Genomic DNA, 16,260 nt, shown 5'->3' with positions numbered 1-16,260 from the left:
GGTGCATCAAATACTACATTTCACTGGACAATACTTCCCCTGTCAATCCTGAAAAATCAGGAATTGAAGCAGGTAGGACTCAGGTGGTCTAGATTAACACCAATCATTAATTTCAACGATTCTTTCGACGGTGGAAGGGAAGCATATGCACTGCATAGAAATGCATGCCATTGAGGGGACGTGATTGGCATTATGCCTCATGCAACACACAGACACCGCCTGCAGAAAGAAGTGAAGGGTCACTTTTATGCTGATAGTCGTAGGCTTCGTACCTGGGTCCTGTAGAGATCTGCAGTGTCTCTAGTCAATGACGACCTGCGGATATTTGTTGAGAATGTTTCTTGCAAATCGCGCCTCTAACCAAAATGAATCAGTCTTCGGGCGGTCCAGTTGGTGGATAATGACTGGGCTCACTTGACAGTAGTGCAGCCAGGGAGGCATGCTAAGGTTCTGACAAGCGTCCAGAGTATCGATGTCTATTCTCCTTTTTTGAAAAGAAGAGGATCGTTACAAGTCATACCCCGCTTCCGAAAATATGGAAAGATCGAACTTGCAAGCATCCTGCTGCACACTCCGTAGACATGAACAAATCGACTTTTTGAAAAGTTAGTTACATTGATAGTACGACTCCTCCTACGAAATTCGACCATACATTGGAGAATGTATATATGTTCCATTAGGGGAGACTCAATTGACTATCGCGAGACATATAGATAGATCTTGATCCTCGTGTTTGGAGTTATAGTATAAGCCACTCGCTGCTCATCAGCATAGTAATACTAATGATAATCACCATGGATAGTCCATCCAGTTACCCAGCATCCTACAGCACCTTATGATTAATCAATCTTATCGCGGGGCGCTCCGACACCGCAGTGGCTGGTTCCTGAGAGAACCACCCCGCGCCAATCGCCACCAAGAGTTTGTCATCCGATAATGGATTATCAAGCAGCGATCCGCCACTTTTTCATCAAAGAAAGCTTCATTCTGTCCAAACCAATTCGACACACCTACCAGTCTTGAGAATATAAGAGAATATACCGCCATATCTCTTACAAGGAGCTGGCCGTCGCGTAAAAATGGCGCCGTCCGTGATGGAGCCAGTGGCAGCGTTCGATGTGCCATCCAAGGTGGCACCGAACCTCGTTGCTCCAGAACCAGGTATGTCTTTCTACGCGGCAAAAAGTCATATTTCATTTACCTTTGATGAAAATCGCTAAGTTTTGTAGAGCATTGCCCTGGACCCGAATCAGAGCAAGCAGGAAAAGGCGATGCCTGCGCTGGCTGTCCCAATCAAGCCATTTGTGCCTCTGCCCCCAAGGGGCCCGATCCCGACATTTCCATCATCACCGAACGTCTCTCTCAAATCCGACACAAAATCCTTGTACTGTCCGGCAAAGGCGGTGTCGGCAAATCCACATTCTCCTCACTCCTTGCACATGCATTTGCATCAAACCCTGAATCCACCGTCGGCCTCTGTGATACAGATATATGCGGACCCTCGATCCCGAAGATGATGGGCGTTGAGTCTGAGACCATTCACGTCAGCAACGCAGGCTGGAGCCCGGTGTGGGTGACCGATAATCTGAGTGCAATGAGTATCCAATTCATGCTGCCGAACCGAGACGACGCGATCATCTGGAGGGGCCCAAAGAAGAATGGAATGATTAAACAGTTTCTGAAGGATGTCGACTGGGGCGAGTTGGACTACCTGATTGTCGATACACCACCTGGAACTTCGGACGAGCACTTATCAGTGAACTCACTTCTAAAAGAGTCTGGCGTGGACGGAGCGGTAGTTGTCACGACCCCTCAAGAAGTATCGCTTCTCGACGTCAGGAAGGAGATTGATTTTTGCCGCAAGGCTGGCATTCGTATCCTAGGTCTAGTCGAGAACATGCGGGGGTTCGTCTGCCCTGGATGCTCCAATACATCAGAAATCTTCCGTGCTACGACAGGAGGTGGCAAACGACTGGCGAAGAAGATGGGCATTCGATTCCTGGGTTCAGTTCCTCTTGACCCCAGAGTTGGAATGGCTTGCGACTACGGCGAAAGCTTCGTGGACAACTTCCCGGACAGTCCAGCGTCAAAGGCCATCAAGCAGGTTGTACGGTCGGTTAGCGAAATGCTTGGCGAGGATCCAAACAAAGTGCTCCCACCTGACGATATGATGGAGTGATTCATATTTCCGTCTTCCTACTTTGCTTCTACTGTGCGGTGCATTTGAGCTAGGATAGCGTGCATTGTGAGTTCCTTTACTACGGCGTTTTGGGGAAGCATGATTTGATACCACCATTTCAATATGAGGCATTCGCATGATCAGGACGCTTATTACTCTTACCAATCGAGAAAGTACCAGACATCAGAGTCAGTGTAAGATGTGTAGTGTATACTCATTTCGTTCTATACCTGCTATCGAGGATCCACGCCATGTATACCCGATAACCGGCACTTCCGATTGTAGGCACTCTACAGATGTACGGCACATTCGTCAGTTGGACTCGACTTATGACGGGTGTATAGGATCTCTGCAATCTGCGTTTTCATGAATGATGCCGTGTGATTGGAAACCGACCAAGGGACAGCGCTTATCTACGTAACACCTCCCCCAGCCGACTGCGCTTGACAGTCGACAGTTCCGCGAATGGATGAATGTAACACAGATCTTTGGTCTAATGATGATCCGTCAACCTTCAGTTCTTCGCAGCCCTTTACAAAAGAAAAACTGCCAGTACATACGTATTTTGACCGCCTACTTCGATCCAGTCAAACCAGTCACCCCACCATCGCCAAGAGATGGTGAAACGGTAGACTGGTCAGCACAATCTGCGACTGCCCAGCGCCTGGGCGTTTCACCTTAAGGGGAAGTCTGTCTCGGCAACGCTGAATGGCTCACGATTTGCGCCAGCAACTGCCAGAGCCAGGCTGTCGAGTCGTCTTGACTGTGTCAGGCAGATGAGGTTGCTTCACCACTGACTCCATATGAGTAGCATGGATTGGCTGCTTTCTCAGTCCAACCTGCGCTTTCTCTGGTTTCTTCGCCTGAGTGGGCCGACTTACCAACATGGGAGCTATTCGCACTCTCGGCTGTTCTTAGCTGGGGTTTGAAGCTCAGTCCAACTTTTGATGCTCCGTCGTGATTAGGGCCTCTGAGGTCTTTATTATCATGGGCTTTTCCCTGGGGCCCTCTTGACAATGAACTAGACCAAGTCATTCACTTCTTTGTCTTTCTCTTCTGCCTGGCAGCTCTTTCGGCTGTCTCCCTTTCCCATTCATTTTTTTGTATCTTTCCTGTATTCTTTTGTCTTTACAATATTCGCAGGTGTCCAGGTCTGGACTTGGGCATACAGTGTACACGCTCTTTAATTTACTTCCGACTTGATCTCTGTCTTGTTTGGTGGCTTTCCACCTTCAGTTGCTAGAAGCAGCAAAACGATCGTTGATTTGAAGACTGGAAACTCAGGCAATATCGAGTCAATATGCATTCACTACAGTCTTTTCTCTTCATACTGCTCCTAGGCTATGGTGTGTTCGCCGCACCAACGTCGCCACGAGCTCAATCCCAGGGCAGGTCCTTCAAGGTTGAGCGGATCAAGCGTGGAAACTCCATTCACGGTCCGACTGCCCTGCGCAGAGCCTATCGGAAATTTGGCATAGTTCCAACGACTTTTGGTGTCGATCTGTCGGACTTTGAGCCCTTGAACACGACTTCTATCTCTGGCACCGCTGCCAATCTACTCGTGGCCGATGCAAAGGAGCCAGAGCAGACCGGCGCAGTCAGTGCGCAATCTGTTCAGAATGATGCCGCTTTTGTCAGCCCTGTCACGATTGGTGGGCAGAAGATAGTGATGAACTTTGACACCGGCTCAGCAGACTTGTAAGTTCATTGATTCAATCATTTCACCAAAAGAGCTTACTGACTGGGGATTTCACCAGCTGGGTGATGAACACGGAGCTTCCGGCCAGTGCTCAGGTCGGCCACACTGTCTTCAATCCTTCTAAGTCATCCACTTTCAAGAGAATGGAAGGAGCTACTTTTGAGATCAAATACGGCGATTCGTCTTTCGCTAATGGTGGCGTCGGAACTGATACCGTTGACATTGGTGGCGCGACCATTACCGGTCAAGCGATTGGTATCCCGACCAGCGTGTCCGATTCCTTCGTTGAAGATACCTACTCGAACGGTCTCGTAGGCCTGGGATTTTCGTCCCTCAATACCGTCAAGCCTCAGCAGCAGAAGACGTTCTTCGAGAATATCGCTGGCACTTTGGACGATCCAGTCATGACAGCGCATCTGAAGAGCGACGGTGTCGGCGAGTACGAGTTCGGAATTATTGATCAGACCAAGTATCAAGGCGACATAATCAATGTGACCGTGGACTCCTCGAGCGGTTTCTGGCAGTTCCAGTCGGCTCATTACAAGGTCGGAGATGGTCCTATCCAGACCCTCCAGAGTACCGCCAATGCGATCGCCGATACCGGCACTTCATTGATGCTTCTCGATGACACAACGGTGAATGCCTACTACGCGCAGGTCAAAGGCGCGCAGTATGCCAGCAGCGCCGGCGGTTACATCTATCCCTGCGGAACTGAACTGCCTAATCTCGCGGTTGCTGTCGGCGCAAAGCACTTGGCAACGGTACCTGGCACGTACCTGGACTTTGCTGAGGTTGGCATTAACAAAACGACGGGACAAACTGGTGAGTCGGTCGATCTTTGCGTACGAAGATTCATGTACTGACGCGACCTCTTGTAGTATGTTTCGGTGGTATCCAGTCCAACCAGGGCACTTCGATGCAGATCCTCGGTGATGTCTTTCTAAAGGCCTTTTTCGTTGTGTTCGACCTGCGAGGCCCATCTATTGGACTTGCCTCGCCCAAGTAGTTTGACTGTTTGTTGTCGAAAACGTAATGTCTTTTAGATGTTACAACTGACTCCTATTCGTCCTGTAAATCCTTACAGATAGATTGTCTCCATAGATCTAAATAATACACCGCAACTTGGTTTCCGATATTGCAAACTGGAATCTGCCGTCTGTCGAAGCGCATATTTATTGCACACAGCGTGCATAACTATAATTATACTTGAATGACTCAGCTGACACTGAGTCATCCAGCACTAGCTTTGGGGGGGAAAAGAAAAGAAAAAAAAAAACAAACTAACCGGATGCAGTCGGCCATTGACACCGCGGAAGCCGAGAAATGCTGTAGCAAGACGAAGTCTGATGGTATCTAGTCAAATCCAATTGTAATCAGTTCTTTTATCAAGTCAATTATACAAGGGTCCCATCACACTAGGGATCTAGATCTTAGTCAAGTTGAATTTCCTCAAGGTTTCCGTGAGTCTGACGGGGCCCGCCAGAACAACAGCCCCGCGGATCAGTCGACCTTCCAGTTTATTATTACTACGCCTGAAGCCGACTTCTGCTGCCCCTCTTCTTAACTTCACCCCCTCGCCTCTGTCCTGCTTCGCCGTTCGTCGCCCATTCGCAAACATGGCTATCAACTCTGCACCCGAGTCTTCTCTCCTCTCCCTCCTCTACCGCTCGTACCCCGCTGCAGTTTCTCCCGACGCCACAGAGCTTGATCTTCCCCATGCCTCACCCAAAATCTTCCCTCAGACAACTTTCTCCGTTGAGGAGCAGGCTTCAGTCAAACAATGGCTAGACACCATTTCTGGTCTCCAGCATGCCTTGACCAAAGACGACAAGTTCGTGGTTACAACCATCCTCGGACAGCTGAACAGTCACCTGGCCGCGCGCACAACTTTGCTGGGAACCAAGCCGTCCGTTGCTGATATCGCCGCATACGCTCTGCTCGCTCCCGTCGTTGAGAAATGGACCCCCGAAGAACGCACAGGTGAGCAAGGATACCATCACATTGTGCGTCACATCGATTTTGTGCAAAATAGCCGCCTGTTCGCCCTCCAGATCCCCGACGAGGAGAAGATCAGCATCGACGTGAACGACGTGCGGTTTGTCCCCAAGCCCGTGGACCCCAAGGAAGAGAAGGAGCGCAAAAAGAGGGAGAAGGCTGCGGCCCAGAACCCGGATGCCGGCAAGCCTCTCGTCGTTGGACAGGGCAAGCCTCAGAAGGCGGCGAATGGCAGCGCGGTCGATCAGCCCGCTGACTCCGCCGCTGGCGCGCCGCCCAAGGTTAACAAGAAGGAGAAGAAGGAAAAGAAGGAGAAGGCGCCCAAGCCTGCTCCCGCGCCCGCTGCTCCCCCCTCCCCATCGCTCATCGACCTCCGTGTTGGTCACATCCTCCGTGCCATCAACCACCCCAATGCGGATTCCCTCTTTGTTTCTACCATCGACTGTGGTGATGCTCCCGGCACCGAGAACACTTCGGTGGATGAGGAGACCGGCAAGACCGTGCGCACCGTGTGCTCGGGTCTGAACGGCCTCGTTCCCCTGGAGGAGATGCAGAACAGGAAGATCGTTGCCGTCTGCAACCTGAAGCCAGTAACAATGCGTGGTATCAAGTCTACAGCCATGGTTCTGGCAGCATCGCCCCGCGTTGGCGAAGGCGAGGACTCGCACGCTGGACCCGTTGAGCTGGTCACCCCTCCCGCCGACGCGCCTGCCGGTACCCGCATTGGCTTCGAGGGTTGGTTTGACGGCGAGCCCGAGAAAGTGCTCAACCCCAAGAAGAAGGTCTGGGAGACCTTCCAGCCTGGATTCACCACCACGGACAGCCTGGAGGTTGCGTTCGACATGAGCGCGGTTCCCGCCGTGCATGGCCAGGAGGGCAAACCAGCACTGGGCAAGTTGGTTGCTAAAACCGGAGGAGTCTGCACAGTGAAGTCTCTGAAGGGAGCTACTGTTCGGTAGAGGATTTATCGAGGAAAAAAGTGCATTCTTCCTTTTGTCGTTCAATGAGTGGAAATGGTGACAAGGAGTGGTCTACGGATTTCGTGCAGAGGCAGCAACATAAATAGCATTTCCCCTCTTAGCATCAACATGTCCAACGAGAAATGAATGTTTCAGTTTTTTTCTTTTTTCCCTCTTCTTTTTCCTGCGAACTCCATGTGTATCTGCAATCTTGGTATTTGAGAGCGCCCAAGGCAATAAGGCATCAGTCACCCCGCAAGCGCCTCTTAAGAGCTTAGCCGACCCCTCATTAACTGTAAAGGCCGTTTCCAGAGTGTAGTCTAATGGCTAGAGAATAAGTCATCATCATATGATTAGACTTTGCGCGGTTCAGTTCCGCAACTCATTTTGCCATATAATACGAGGCAATCGGGAATTCCAAGGATCCTGTCCCGACAGTAATTGATATGACATTAACTCACCTAAGCTAGAAGCTCAAGGTCTTCACTTCACAATGAGAGCTGTCCGATTCCATGGCCGCGGCGATATCCGTGTCGACGAGATTGATGAGCCCGTCTGCGGCGAGGGCCAGGTCAAGGTTACCGGCACCTCCTGTTTGCTCTTCTAAGCAAGTAGACTAACATGGATAGATCCGACCTGCCTTTGTAGGGATCTGCGGAAGCGGTATGCTCATTGTCCTTCGTTGGTGGTCGATCTGACGGAGCTTACATGGCATATAGATCTACACGAGTATCTCGCAGGTCCCATCACAATTCCCTCGACACCGCATCCAATCACGGGCGGGAGTGTCCCCGTCACCCTGGGCCATGAATTCAGTGGTGTGATAGAGCAAGTTGGTGCGAGCGTTTCACGACTGAAAGTCGGTGATTGCGTGGCTGTCAGACCGAATCTATATGATGGGACGTGTGCGAGTTGTTTAGCGGGTTGGCGGAACTGTTGTCAGAATTTGGGATTTATCGGGTATAGCAGTGAGTGGGATTCAGGGCGAATGGATAGAAATGTGGCGCTGATATTTGAGCAGGCGACGCAGGAGGTTTGTCAGATCATGTTGTTGTAGGTGAGAAGCATGCGATTCTGTTGCCGGAGGGTTTCCCTCTTGATCTTGGGGGTGAGTTTATGGCTTTCTACGGATGATACAAGATAGGATCGGGTGATTAATTAACTTTGCGGTGCATATGCAGCTCTCGTCGAACCCCTTACCGTGGCCTGGCATGCAGTTAGCCGTGCCTCCGTCCGGCCTGACGACACCGTCCTCGTGATAGGGGGAGGACCGATCGGCCTCGCTGTCATTCAGGTCTTGAAAGCTCGCGGAATCAAGTCCGTCATAGTCTCCGAAGTCTCCTCACAGCGTAAGCAGTTTGCGAGAGAACTAGGTGCGATGGAGGTAATTGATCCGCGAGTTGATGATACTGTGGCTTCAGTTCGCAGAATGACAGCAGGGGAAGGGGCAGCCATCGCCTTTGAATGCTCTGGCGTGCAGGTGGGCTTAGACACGGCTGTTCATGCCATTCGAGCGAGGGGAACGGTGACCATAGTGTCACTGTGGGAGGAGAAGCCAAAGATCGATGCGCTTGACCTCGTTTTGCACGAGAAACATGTCATTGGCGCTGTGATCTGTGACGATGGTGATTTCGAAGCTGTCATTGATGCGATTTCATCAGGCATGTTCCTTCTGTTGCATGGAGCTAACCGATTATTACTGGTTATGCTGACGAGTATATAGGAAAGCTCTCCCCTCGAGCGATGATCACGAGCAAGATCCAGATGGAGGACGTGGTGGCCAAGGGATTCAAGGCTTTGATTGACGAGCGGGACAAGCATGTCAAGATCCTAGTTGAGGTGTCTGCATGACAGAACATCAAACAGCAGATAATCAGTCTAGACGCCAGAAGCTCGCGATGAGCTGAATACGAATCATCCCATACTGCGGAAGAAGCAATTATCTTCCACATGGCTGTGCATCGGATCTAAGGGCGCAGCGCCATTTGGCCCTAGCTTTCGGTAAAGCCCGATGGAATGTCATGCTGACTGGGGGCGCAAATGATGCAGCTCAGGTTTCAAATATTGGTATAGACACGTGTTGGATACGATTCGGTGGTGTTTGCAATCAGACCAGTCCGGTCGTCAGCGTGCATCTTCGCAACGATTTAGGTATTCCGAAGCGAGCAGACCATTCCTTGGTGCATCTTTCCATAGGTTATCTTAATATCCGGTTTATTGCGATCATGTACTCCGTAGCGTGTACTCCATAGACCAACCCTCGATAGAATATCCGATGAGTCGATACAGTATCTAGAAGTTAGAATTAAGTACTCACCCGTGTAGTTCTAGTGTTCTACAGTTCTAGCTCTTCGGATCCGACTAGAATCAGCCTAGACTGCTATATGTTAATCCTTCACATAAATCAGTAATCACCCAATGTGCTAATGTGCGGATTTGGTTGGCTGCATACGAACAGGCGTTCGACCGCGCTATTTGAGGAGCGGCCAAGACCGCCACCATCAAGACAGTGTCGTAATTTTTAAACTAGTCATCTGGTCGAAAAAAGTTCTATATTTGTCTCATGTGTTGTTCATCGGCAGTTGTTCACTTGTTTAGTAGAAGTGGTAGAACGGTTGCATTTCAAGAGGTGGGACCGTGAAAGTATTATTATCTAGTGCATGAGTCGGACTGTTGGACAGTGCTCAGCGCAGTTGGATTTGTCATTATTCTGTCCGACAAGAGCTACAGATCATCACCATTGGATATTATACTGCTTGAATTAGAAGATGTCTCACCTCGACTGCAACTGATGGATGGATGAGTGTTGGACTATGGAGGAGAAACCCTCCGCTTTCCAGAAACAGACAGAATCGCGCTATTTGCATTCTGATACAATCAATCAAATAGTCTATAGAGACTTTTATCCCCTCACTCTCTTCCACAATGATGGAGGGCCAAACTCGGACTTTAAATTCAAATCTACCAGTAGCCCTTCTCGCCTGCCAAAAGATTCAGATCCCCATCGTCTAGACACTGCTACCTATGCTTCGCCAAGTGGCTCTCCCCACTCAGTACGCCGACTCATTTTGACTAGTCTATAACGTACTCCGTAGTCTCAGCGAGTTCCGATTCAGCGCGCAGCGCTGGGTTCTGTTCAGATCGTCGCCGTCCCATTTTGCAGCTCTCGCATCAATCTCAGCCTTGAATTTTTCTTTCCCTTGTCGTTTTCTCACTCTCTTTTAATCATTCTCATACAGTTGTACATTCGTTTTTCAGGTCTGACTGCAGTTTTAATTTCTTGTTAGACATCCTCCCTAAATCGGCCCCATTTTTAGCAAAGTTTATCACTCCTTTTCATCTGAGGATCGTCTGATATATAATACTCTGAAACAGCGATATTCAAGTTCTATCGTTATAATCCCCCCGTTGTTGCATTGCCATACTCTCTTCCATTGCAAACGCAAACTATGTCCATGTTGATCTGATGGTCTATACACAAGTGTCTACATCCTAACTACGCCGGTGCGTTGAACCGACAGACCATATACCCATCCTCATCATGTCGAAACCACTTCAAGGAACTGCAATCATTACCGGGGGCAATGGAACCCTCGGCTCAGAGATAGCTATAGCTATCGCAAAAACGCAGCCTTTCGTGCATCTGCTGCTTCTTGCGCGCGATATCAGAACCGACAGCGTGAAGGACCTGCTACAGAAGATTCGCCTCATTGGGCCTAGATCTGTCGAAGTGGCCAAAGTCAACCTGGCCAGTTTCAACTCGGTCGTCAGCTTCTGTCAGAATACTGTGGAAAGGGTCCGAAATAAAGAGATCCCGCCGGTAATGCTCCTGGTCAATTCTGCCGCCATGGCATCTTATGTCACCGAACCAGTCACCCCGGATGGATATGATCCTGTCTACCAGGTTAATTGCATTGCACCGTTTTTGTTGACGGTTAGCCTACTTGAAGCTTTCCGAGCTGGCGATGGTACGCCGGACGGCGGTGCCAGAGTCATCAATGTTGGATGCTCTGCCATATCAAGTGGCTCGTTGAACTACTTCGACGACAGCCCAGACAATGCACCGAAACCGCCCGGCACTCCTTTGAGTGCAAAGGAAGGGAATGCCCGCTTTGGGAGCAGTAAGCTGATCATGAGTGCCGCCATGTATGCATTACGGCGGAGTCTGGTCCTGGTAAGTTTATAGCTAGCTTTGTGCGTGTGAGTAGCCGAACAATACTGACAATGCAATACGTAGACTGGCAACATGTCACTCAACATATACACTCTGGATCCCGGAGGATTGGCAGGGAATAGCCATCTGACGACAGATGCCCCCTTATCGGTCCGAATGGCACATTCAACTCGGTCTAGCCTCGGGCCATTCCTGAGAGTGTTCTCCAAGAGCGCTATCAACAAGGCCAGTGTTCCAGCCAAGGTCATTGCGAAAGTCGCATTCCAGAGAGAAACAGTGGAGCTCTGGGGCAGGGAGCGTTATTATATCTTGGATAGCGACTACGAGGCCGGATCCGTCATTTTGGCACTAAGAGACCCGCCTCTAATGGATACATTGCTAAAGAAGATGTTGCGGCAGGTCGAGATTGGTGTCAAGGGAATGGGCTCGCCAGACTCGAGGATCTCGCGGGTTCACGGCAATTGAAGGAAAAGTTATTTAATTTGTATTCTTGGAGTTGATTCCTTATTTTTTTTTTTCTCTCATTCTTCCTTCTTTTATCTGCTGCAACACATGGCGATCACCGGCATCTGGTTTGGCATGATGCATTCTTCGGGGAGTTTGGCCTTGGGACAGGATAGGTACCTTTGTCAAAAGCTTTGCTCCATGTACATTATAACTATAGAACAATCGAAATATGGGGCTTGGTGATAAGCAACCACCAATACCATTCTATCTTGCTCACTTCGTTGCGGAAGATAAGTACGTTGCACGGCCGCAAACGTCTTGAATGGTGTATGCTTCCGGATGGGGTAACAGTTGACGGATGACATCGAATAATCAAGGCGGCGAAACAATTTGGTTGGACAGGAATACTTGGCCTGGTCTGGTTCTCGATCCAGCCAGCTTTCCCTACAGTACCTTAGTTTCAACGCCTGTCTAGCGCGCTCATGCACCCAATTAATCTCCTTTGTTGGATTGATTGATTGATTGATCGATTAATTAATTTGAGGATACGACATTGATTTTGTGTTTTAGTTAACTCTTCTTATATCGAAGTTGGCCTCTCCGGGACTGAAGATCTACATACGCATCGTACGCATCCGCAATTCCACCCCCTTCGCAGCCTAATTGCAACTACTTTCGTCTCTTCGCCTTGACACGTAATCGAGACGGGACTTGAGCCACTGCCGTGCTGGTGTTCGTTTGTCTGCTTCTCCAGGATCGAGGAGCCTTCCGGTTCCTGTGACTTCTGGATAATCGATCTGCGTCTACACATGCTGTGACCCCCCCGAGAAATGAACAGGCATCACGCCTTTGCTAATGGCTACTCTGCCTACCCCCGCGGGCAGAGCAGAGCATTTTCCATCTCTCCTCATCGGTAAGTGGCTTTTAGTTGCGTCATCTGCGCGGGATTGCATGTCTGCATATCTATCAGAGTAGCAGACACGACTAGCGTTTTGAATTCGGGCTGATTTCTTGTCTGTACTGCTAGTTTTCAACCACGTCCGCAGTCTGCCCTGCGACGTCGAAGACTACTCATCCAGCGGCTATGTCTCATCGGCGGCATCTCTCTGCTAATACTCGTCCTCATCTTTCCTTCCTGGCGCGCCGCGATTCTTCCCGCTATATCACTTGGACTTCTACATTCCAGCGAAGACCTACAGCTACAGACCGTCCGATATTATGACCTGTCCAAAGTACAAGGCACGGCGCAAGGATGGGAGAAAGAGGAGCGTGTACTTATGTTGACGCCTCTCCGAGACGCCTCCTCGCATCTGCCGATGTTCTTCTCACACCTCCGAAATCTCACCTACCCTCACAACCTCATTGATCTAGCGTTCCTGGTGTCGGACTCGAAGGATGATACGTTGGGGATGCTGACACGTATGCTTGAGGAGGTCCAAAACGATCCTGATCCCAAGATGACATTCGGAGAAATCTCGGTCATCCAAAAGGATTTTGGGCAGAAGGTGCAGCAGGACGTGGAAAGTAGACATGGATTCGCTGCACAGGCGGGACGGAGAAAACTGATGGCCCAGGCGAGGAATTGGCTGCTGAGTGCTACTCTACGTCCGACGCACAGCTGGGTTTACTGGAGAGACGCCGACGTTGAGACTGCTCCTCGCACTATCCTGGAGGACTTGATGCGGCATGACAAGGATGTCATTGTACCGAGTAAGTTGTACCGTCTCGATTCTTGCGATTTCGATCTAATGGGCGTTGCAATAGATGTCTGGCGACCACTCCCTGACTGGCTTGGTGGGGAACAGCCCTATGATTTGAACTCATGGCAGGAGTCGGAGACGGCTTTGGCTCTGGCTGAGACGTTGGACGAGGATGCGGTGATTGTAGAGGGATATGCCGAGTATGCTACCTGGCGGCCCCACCTCGCCTACCTTCGCGATCCATTTGGAGATCCCGACATGGAGATGGAGCTGGATGGTGTCGGAGGTGTTAGTATCCTAGCCAAGGCAAAGGTGTTTCGCTCCGGGGTTCATTTTCCCGCTTTCAGCTTCGAAAAGCACGCTGAAACTGAAGCGTTTGGGAAAGTAAGTCTCGTCTTGATTCCTTGTGCAGTGCGCAAAGTGCTAAATTTCACTAGATGGCTAAGCGCATGGGATTCTCGGTCATCGGTCTTCCTCACTACACGATCTGGCATCTTTACGAACCTAGTGTAGACGATCTTCGACACATGGAAGAAATGGAGCAGGAGCGAAAGGCTAGGGAGAGGGAAGAGAAGGAGCAAGCCGAACGAGTTGAGCGTGCCAAGGCCCTCTTCGCAGATCCTGGGTCGCAATGGGATATCGACAAAGCCTTCGTGCAGGATTCAATTCAAACTGAGAAGCAGGAGGCAGGCCAGATCAAGGCTGACGGAGTGACTGGGGCAGGAGAGGTTAGAGACTTGCAGGATTCTGCAAGTGACCCTGTCGCTGCTTCACCAAAGCCAAGTGTCAATGCTGCACCCGTTGTGCAGGAAGTCAATAATCCCGCTCCCCAGCAGGCTGAGCGGAGCATCTAAAGGCTTCCGACCTTCTATTTCATCTGGATTGAACTTGCGCATCCTGGAGCCAGCCGAGCTTTTCCTCCCGCCGAACCCTTTCTTTCCATGACCATCATCCGTCCAGATTCTCCCGGATCTTTATCGTCATCTTCACTAGATAGCCTGTTGCCTGCTTTTCCCTGATGGACCAGGGGGCCTGTCATATGATACTGGGTACTAACATCATGCTTCTCTTATACTTGTTTGGATGCATCAATCGCTGTACTGGTTACAGTGTGGTTTTCTCCCCTGCCTCCGGCTGGGCTGTTTCTACGGCCCGGCAGTCCTGTAAATCTACTTAGACAGTTTTCTTTTTGCCTCATTCAACCATGTCTTACTCCATCATAGAGTTTCTCGGGCTAGTGTGATTTCAATCAGTATGTTGGTTGCTTTCGAATGCAAGGACAAGCAGAGAAGAGAATTCACATCTATTGAACATAAATAACTCCTGCGTAGGAAAATCCGAGCAGTAATACTGGACTTCATATTCCCATGCCAAAGTGTTCTGAAATCGAAGTAGATCTGGGTACTCATTAAGCAATGGCCTGTGCGCCCATCATTATCGCGGGAATGGCGCGTACCGCGTTCGGCAACTTTTTGACTACTGCTGTACTGCGTACCTCGATAGTTACACCTATGAGAACCACACGCTACGGACGCTCTTCGAGTATACCTAACCGACAAGTAACTACCTTATCCGAAGCGACAGGCAGAGCTTCGAAACGCCAGCGGTAATAAAACACCGACCACCATGTCTACCCAAGCCGCCCGAAGCATCCTCTTCACGCACACATCACCCCAGCAAGGATTCAGGTTACTCGAGCTACCCTCAGAACTAGCGGAGCTCCTCTCTTCAAAAGAAGTACCCACGTATTTAACCCCTGTTCAACTCATTCGTACGAGAGAAATCTCCCTAACGCATCACCAGCCTTGAGCTCAAATCCCCCTCAACATCACACCTCCCGAGCTCAAGCACAAACTCCGAGAATCACGATTATGTCAATCTATGCACCCCGAACCGAACCTACCGCATCCGTCAAGTCCAATCCTCAAACCCGATCCATATCCTCCAACCTAGCGATGGCGGCGCCCAACGAGGCGACATCACCATGGTCGGCGCGGACGACGATATGACCCTCGTGGAGACGGTCACCACAATCGCAAAGTGCGGGTCCACGCTGGAATTGCATACTCCGGCGGACGGGTTCTCGGCTGTTTCGTTCCTCGAGGGAATGCTGGCGGTGTATGATGGGGGTGAAGGGGGTGAAGCTGTGGGCTTCAATCTAGAGCCGTCTGAGAAGGATGGTGTCATACGTCGGGTTTTTGACGATGTCCCTGTTTCGCGGGCGCAATGTGAAGCCGGTTGGATCGAGATCTGTGCGTTTGTGCTTGGTCGGGCGGACAAGGGCGAAGGTGCCGCGGGTTGTTGCCGGCGGCCTTCTGCGAGAGCGAAGCTGGAGGTGTGGAAGAGGGTTCTCGAAGGTGCGGTGCTGCAGGGTATCCATCTCGACCGGCAGTTTCTTGTGTCGGATATGTGGAAGTCGGTGCTGGATGATGAAGATGAGGAGCCGTTTCCGCGGGGCCTGTTCGAGGCTGTTGTCCGGAGAGTTTGCGAGGCAGGAGATGGTCAGGCTCAAGGGCTTGCTGACGGGGACATGAAATGTGAGTTACTGCCATGAACACATGGAAAACGGTCAATGTCTGATGGATATACTTGTGCAGGGGCTAGCATCGACAAAGCCAGGTGCACACGATGGGTCGGCGAGACGTATCTGGAGGCCATGGCACCTGCTCAGGGTTCGGCGATTGGGCGAAGCGAGTTCCTCAATGCTTGGAAGGACCATCTTCCTGATTCATGGCGGGATGAAGTAGCATTGTCTAAACTGACGGTATGTGTCCGGTTGTACTCAGTTAATTGTCCTATTTGTGAAGCTGATCATGGAGTACTGATTTCCTACAGGAGAGCTCCTACAGGCATCCAGACCAAACAACAATCTACTTCGTCAACAATATCGACAGACACAAGATCAAGAAGAATATGTCGACAGATGTCAATACTGCCACCGCGGCCAAAAAGTCACGGAACTGGCACGAATTGTTCAGAAACCAAAAACGACAGAAAAATTGAAGAAAATTCTATGTTCCATTGACATCTCCCGCGTACCTGTCAGGTTGTATCAGGGTCTATCTCTAGCGGACTCCTCTCGAAGAAAACGATGACCGCCCGGAACG

At 50.4% G+C, this 16,260-nt stretch overlaps 7 protein-coding genes across 7 annotated transcripts; all 7 read left to right on the top strand.

Annotated features, from left to right (window-relative positions):
* Positions 1–1,079: 1,079 nt before the first annotated feature.
* Positions 1,080–2,179, top strand: nbp35 (Fe-S cluster-binding ATPase; the record flags this gene model as incomplete). Its single annotated transcript, XM_043287051.1, has 2 exons — positions 1,080–1,161; positions 1,230–2,179. The coding sequence occupies 2 exons, from the start codon at positions 1,080–1,082 to the stop codon at positions 2,177–2,179; spliced, it is 1,032 nt and encodes a 343-aa protein (XP_043142986.1).
* Positions 2,180–3,479: 1,300 nt separating this feature from the next.
* Positions 3,480–4,884, top strand: Aud_001557 (pepsin-like aspartic protease; the record flags this gene model as incomplete). The annotated part of the gene is made up of 3 exons (XM_043287050.1): positions 3,480–3,877; positions 3,937–4,700; positions 4,757–4,884. 3 exons carry the CDS (start codon positions 3,480–3,482, stop codon positions 4,882–4,884), a joined length of 1,290 nt encoding a protein of 429 aa, XP_043142985.1.
* Positions 4,885–5,494: 610 nt separating this feature from the next.
* Aud_001556 (putative cofactor for methionyl- and glutamyl-tRNA synthetases) lies at positions 5,495–6,832 on the top strand (the record flags this gene model as incomplete). Its single annotated transcript, XM_043287049.1, has 1 exon — positions 5,495–6,832. One exon carries the CDS (start codon positions 5,495–5,497, stop codon positions 6,830–6,832), a length of 1,338 nt encoding a protein of 445 aa, XP_043142984.1.
* Positions 6,833–7,325: 493 nt separating this feature from the next.
* Aud_001555 (2,3-butanediol dehydrogenase) lies at positions 7,326–8,683 on the top strand (the record flags this gene model as incomplete). The annotated part of the gene is made up of 6 exons (XM_043287048.1): positions 7,326–7,409; positions 7,462–7,495; positions 7,552–7,800; positions 7,854–7,940; positions 8,014–8,493; positions 8,556–8,683. The coding sequence occupies 6 exons, from the start codon at positions 7,326–7,328 to the stop codon at positions 8,681–8,683; spliced, it is 1,062 nt and encodes a 353-aa protein (XP_043142983.1).
* A 1,690-nt stretch (positions 8,684–10,373) lies between these two features.
* Aud_001554 (glycosyltransferase family protein) lies at positions 10,374–11,471 on the top strand (the record flags this gene model as incomplete). Its single annotated transcript, XM_043287047.1, has 2 exons — positions 10,374–11,006; positions 11,070–11,471. The coding sequence occupies 2 exons, from the start codon at positions 10,374–10,376 to the stop codon at positions 11,469–11,471; spliced, it is 1,035 nt and encodes a 344-aa protein (XP_043142982.1).
* Positions 11,472–12,283: 812 nt separating this feature from the next.
* Aud_001553 (ANP1/MMN9/VAN1 family protein) lies at positions 12,284–14,007 on the top strand (the record flags this gene model as incomplete). The annotated part of the gene is made up of 4 exons (XM_043287046.1): positions 12,284–12,366; positions 12,481–13,163; positions 13,218–13,537; positions 13,591–14,007. 4 exons carry the CDS (start codon positions 12,284–12,286, stop codon positions 14,005–14,007), a joined length of 1,503 nt encoding a protein of 500 aa, XP_043142981.1.
* Positions 14,008–14,779: 772 nt separating this feature from the next.
* Positions 14,780–16,156, top strand: Aud_001552 (putative sister chromatid cohesion protein Dcc1; the record flags this gene model as incomplete). Its single annotated transcript, XM_043287045.1, has 4 exons — positions 14,780–14,898; positions 14,957–15,690; positions 15,751–15,917; positions 15,989–16,156. The coding sequence occupies 4 exons, from the start codon at positions 14,780–14,782 to the stop codon at positions 16,154–16,156; spliced, it is 1,188 nt and encodes a 395-aa protein (XP_043142980.1).
* Positions 16,157–16,260: the final 104 nt, after the last annotated feature.

The sequence above is a fragment of the Aspergillus udagawae genome (genome assembly GCF_001078395.1).
Source record: "Aspergillus udagawae IFM 46973 DNA, scaffold_1, whole genome shotgun sequence".
NCBI classification, from domain to species: Eukaryota; Fungi; Ascomycota; class Eurotiomycetes; order Eurotiales; family Aspergillaceae; genus Aspergillus; species Aspergillus udagawae.
Note: the sequence above shows the minus strand (reverse complement) of the source record. Positions and strands in the feature narration are given on the sequence as shown.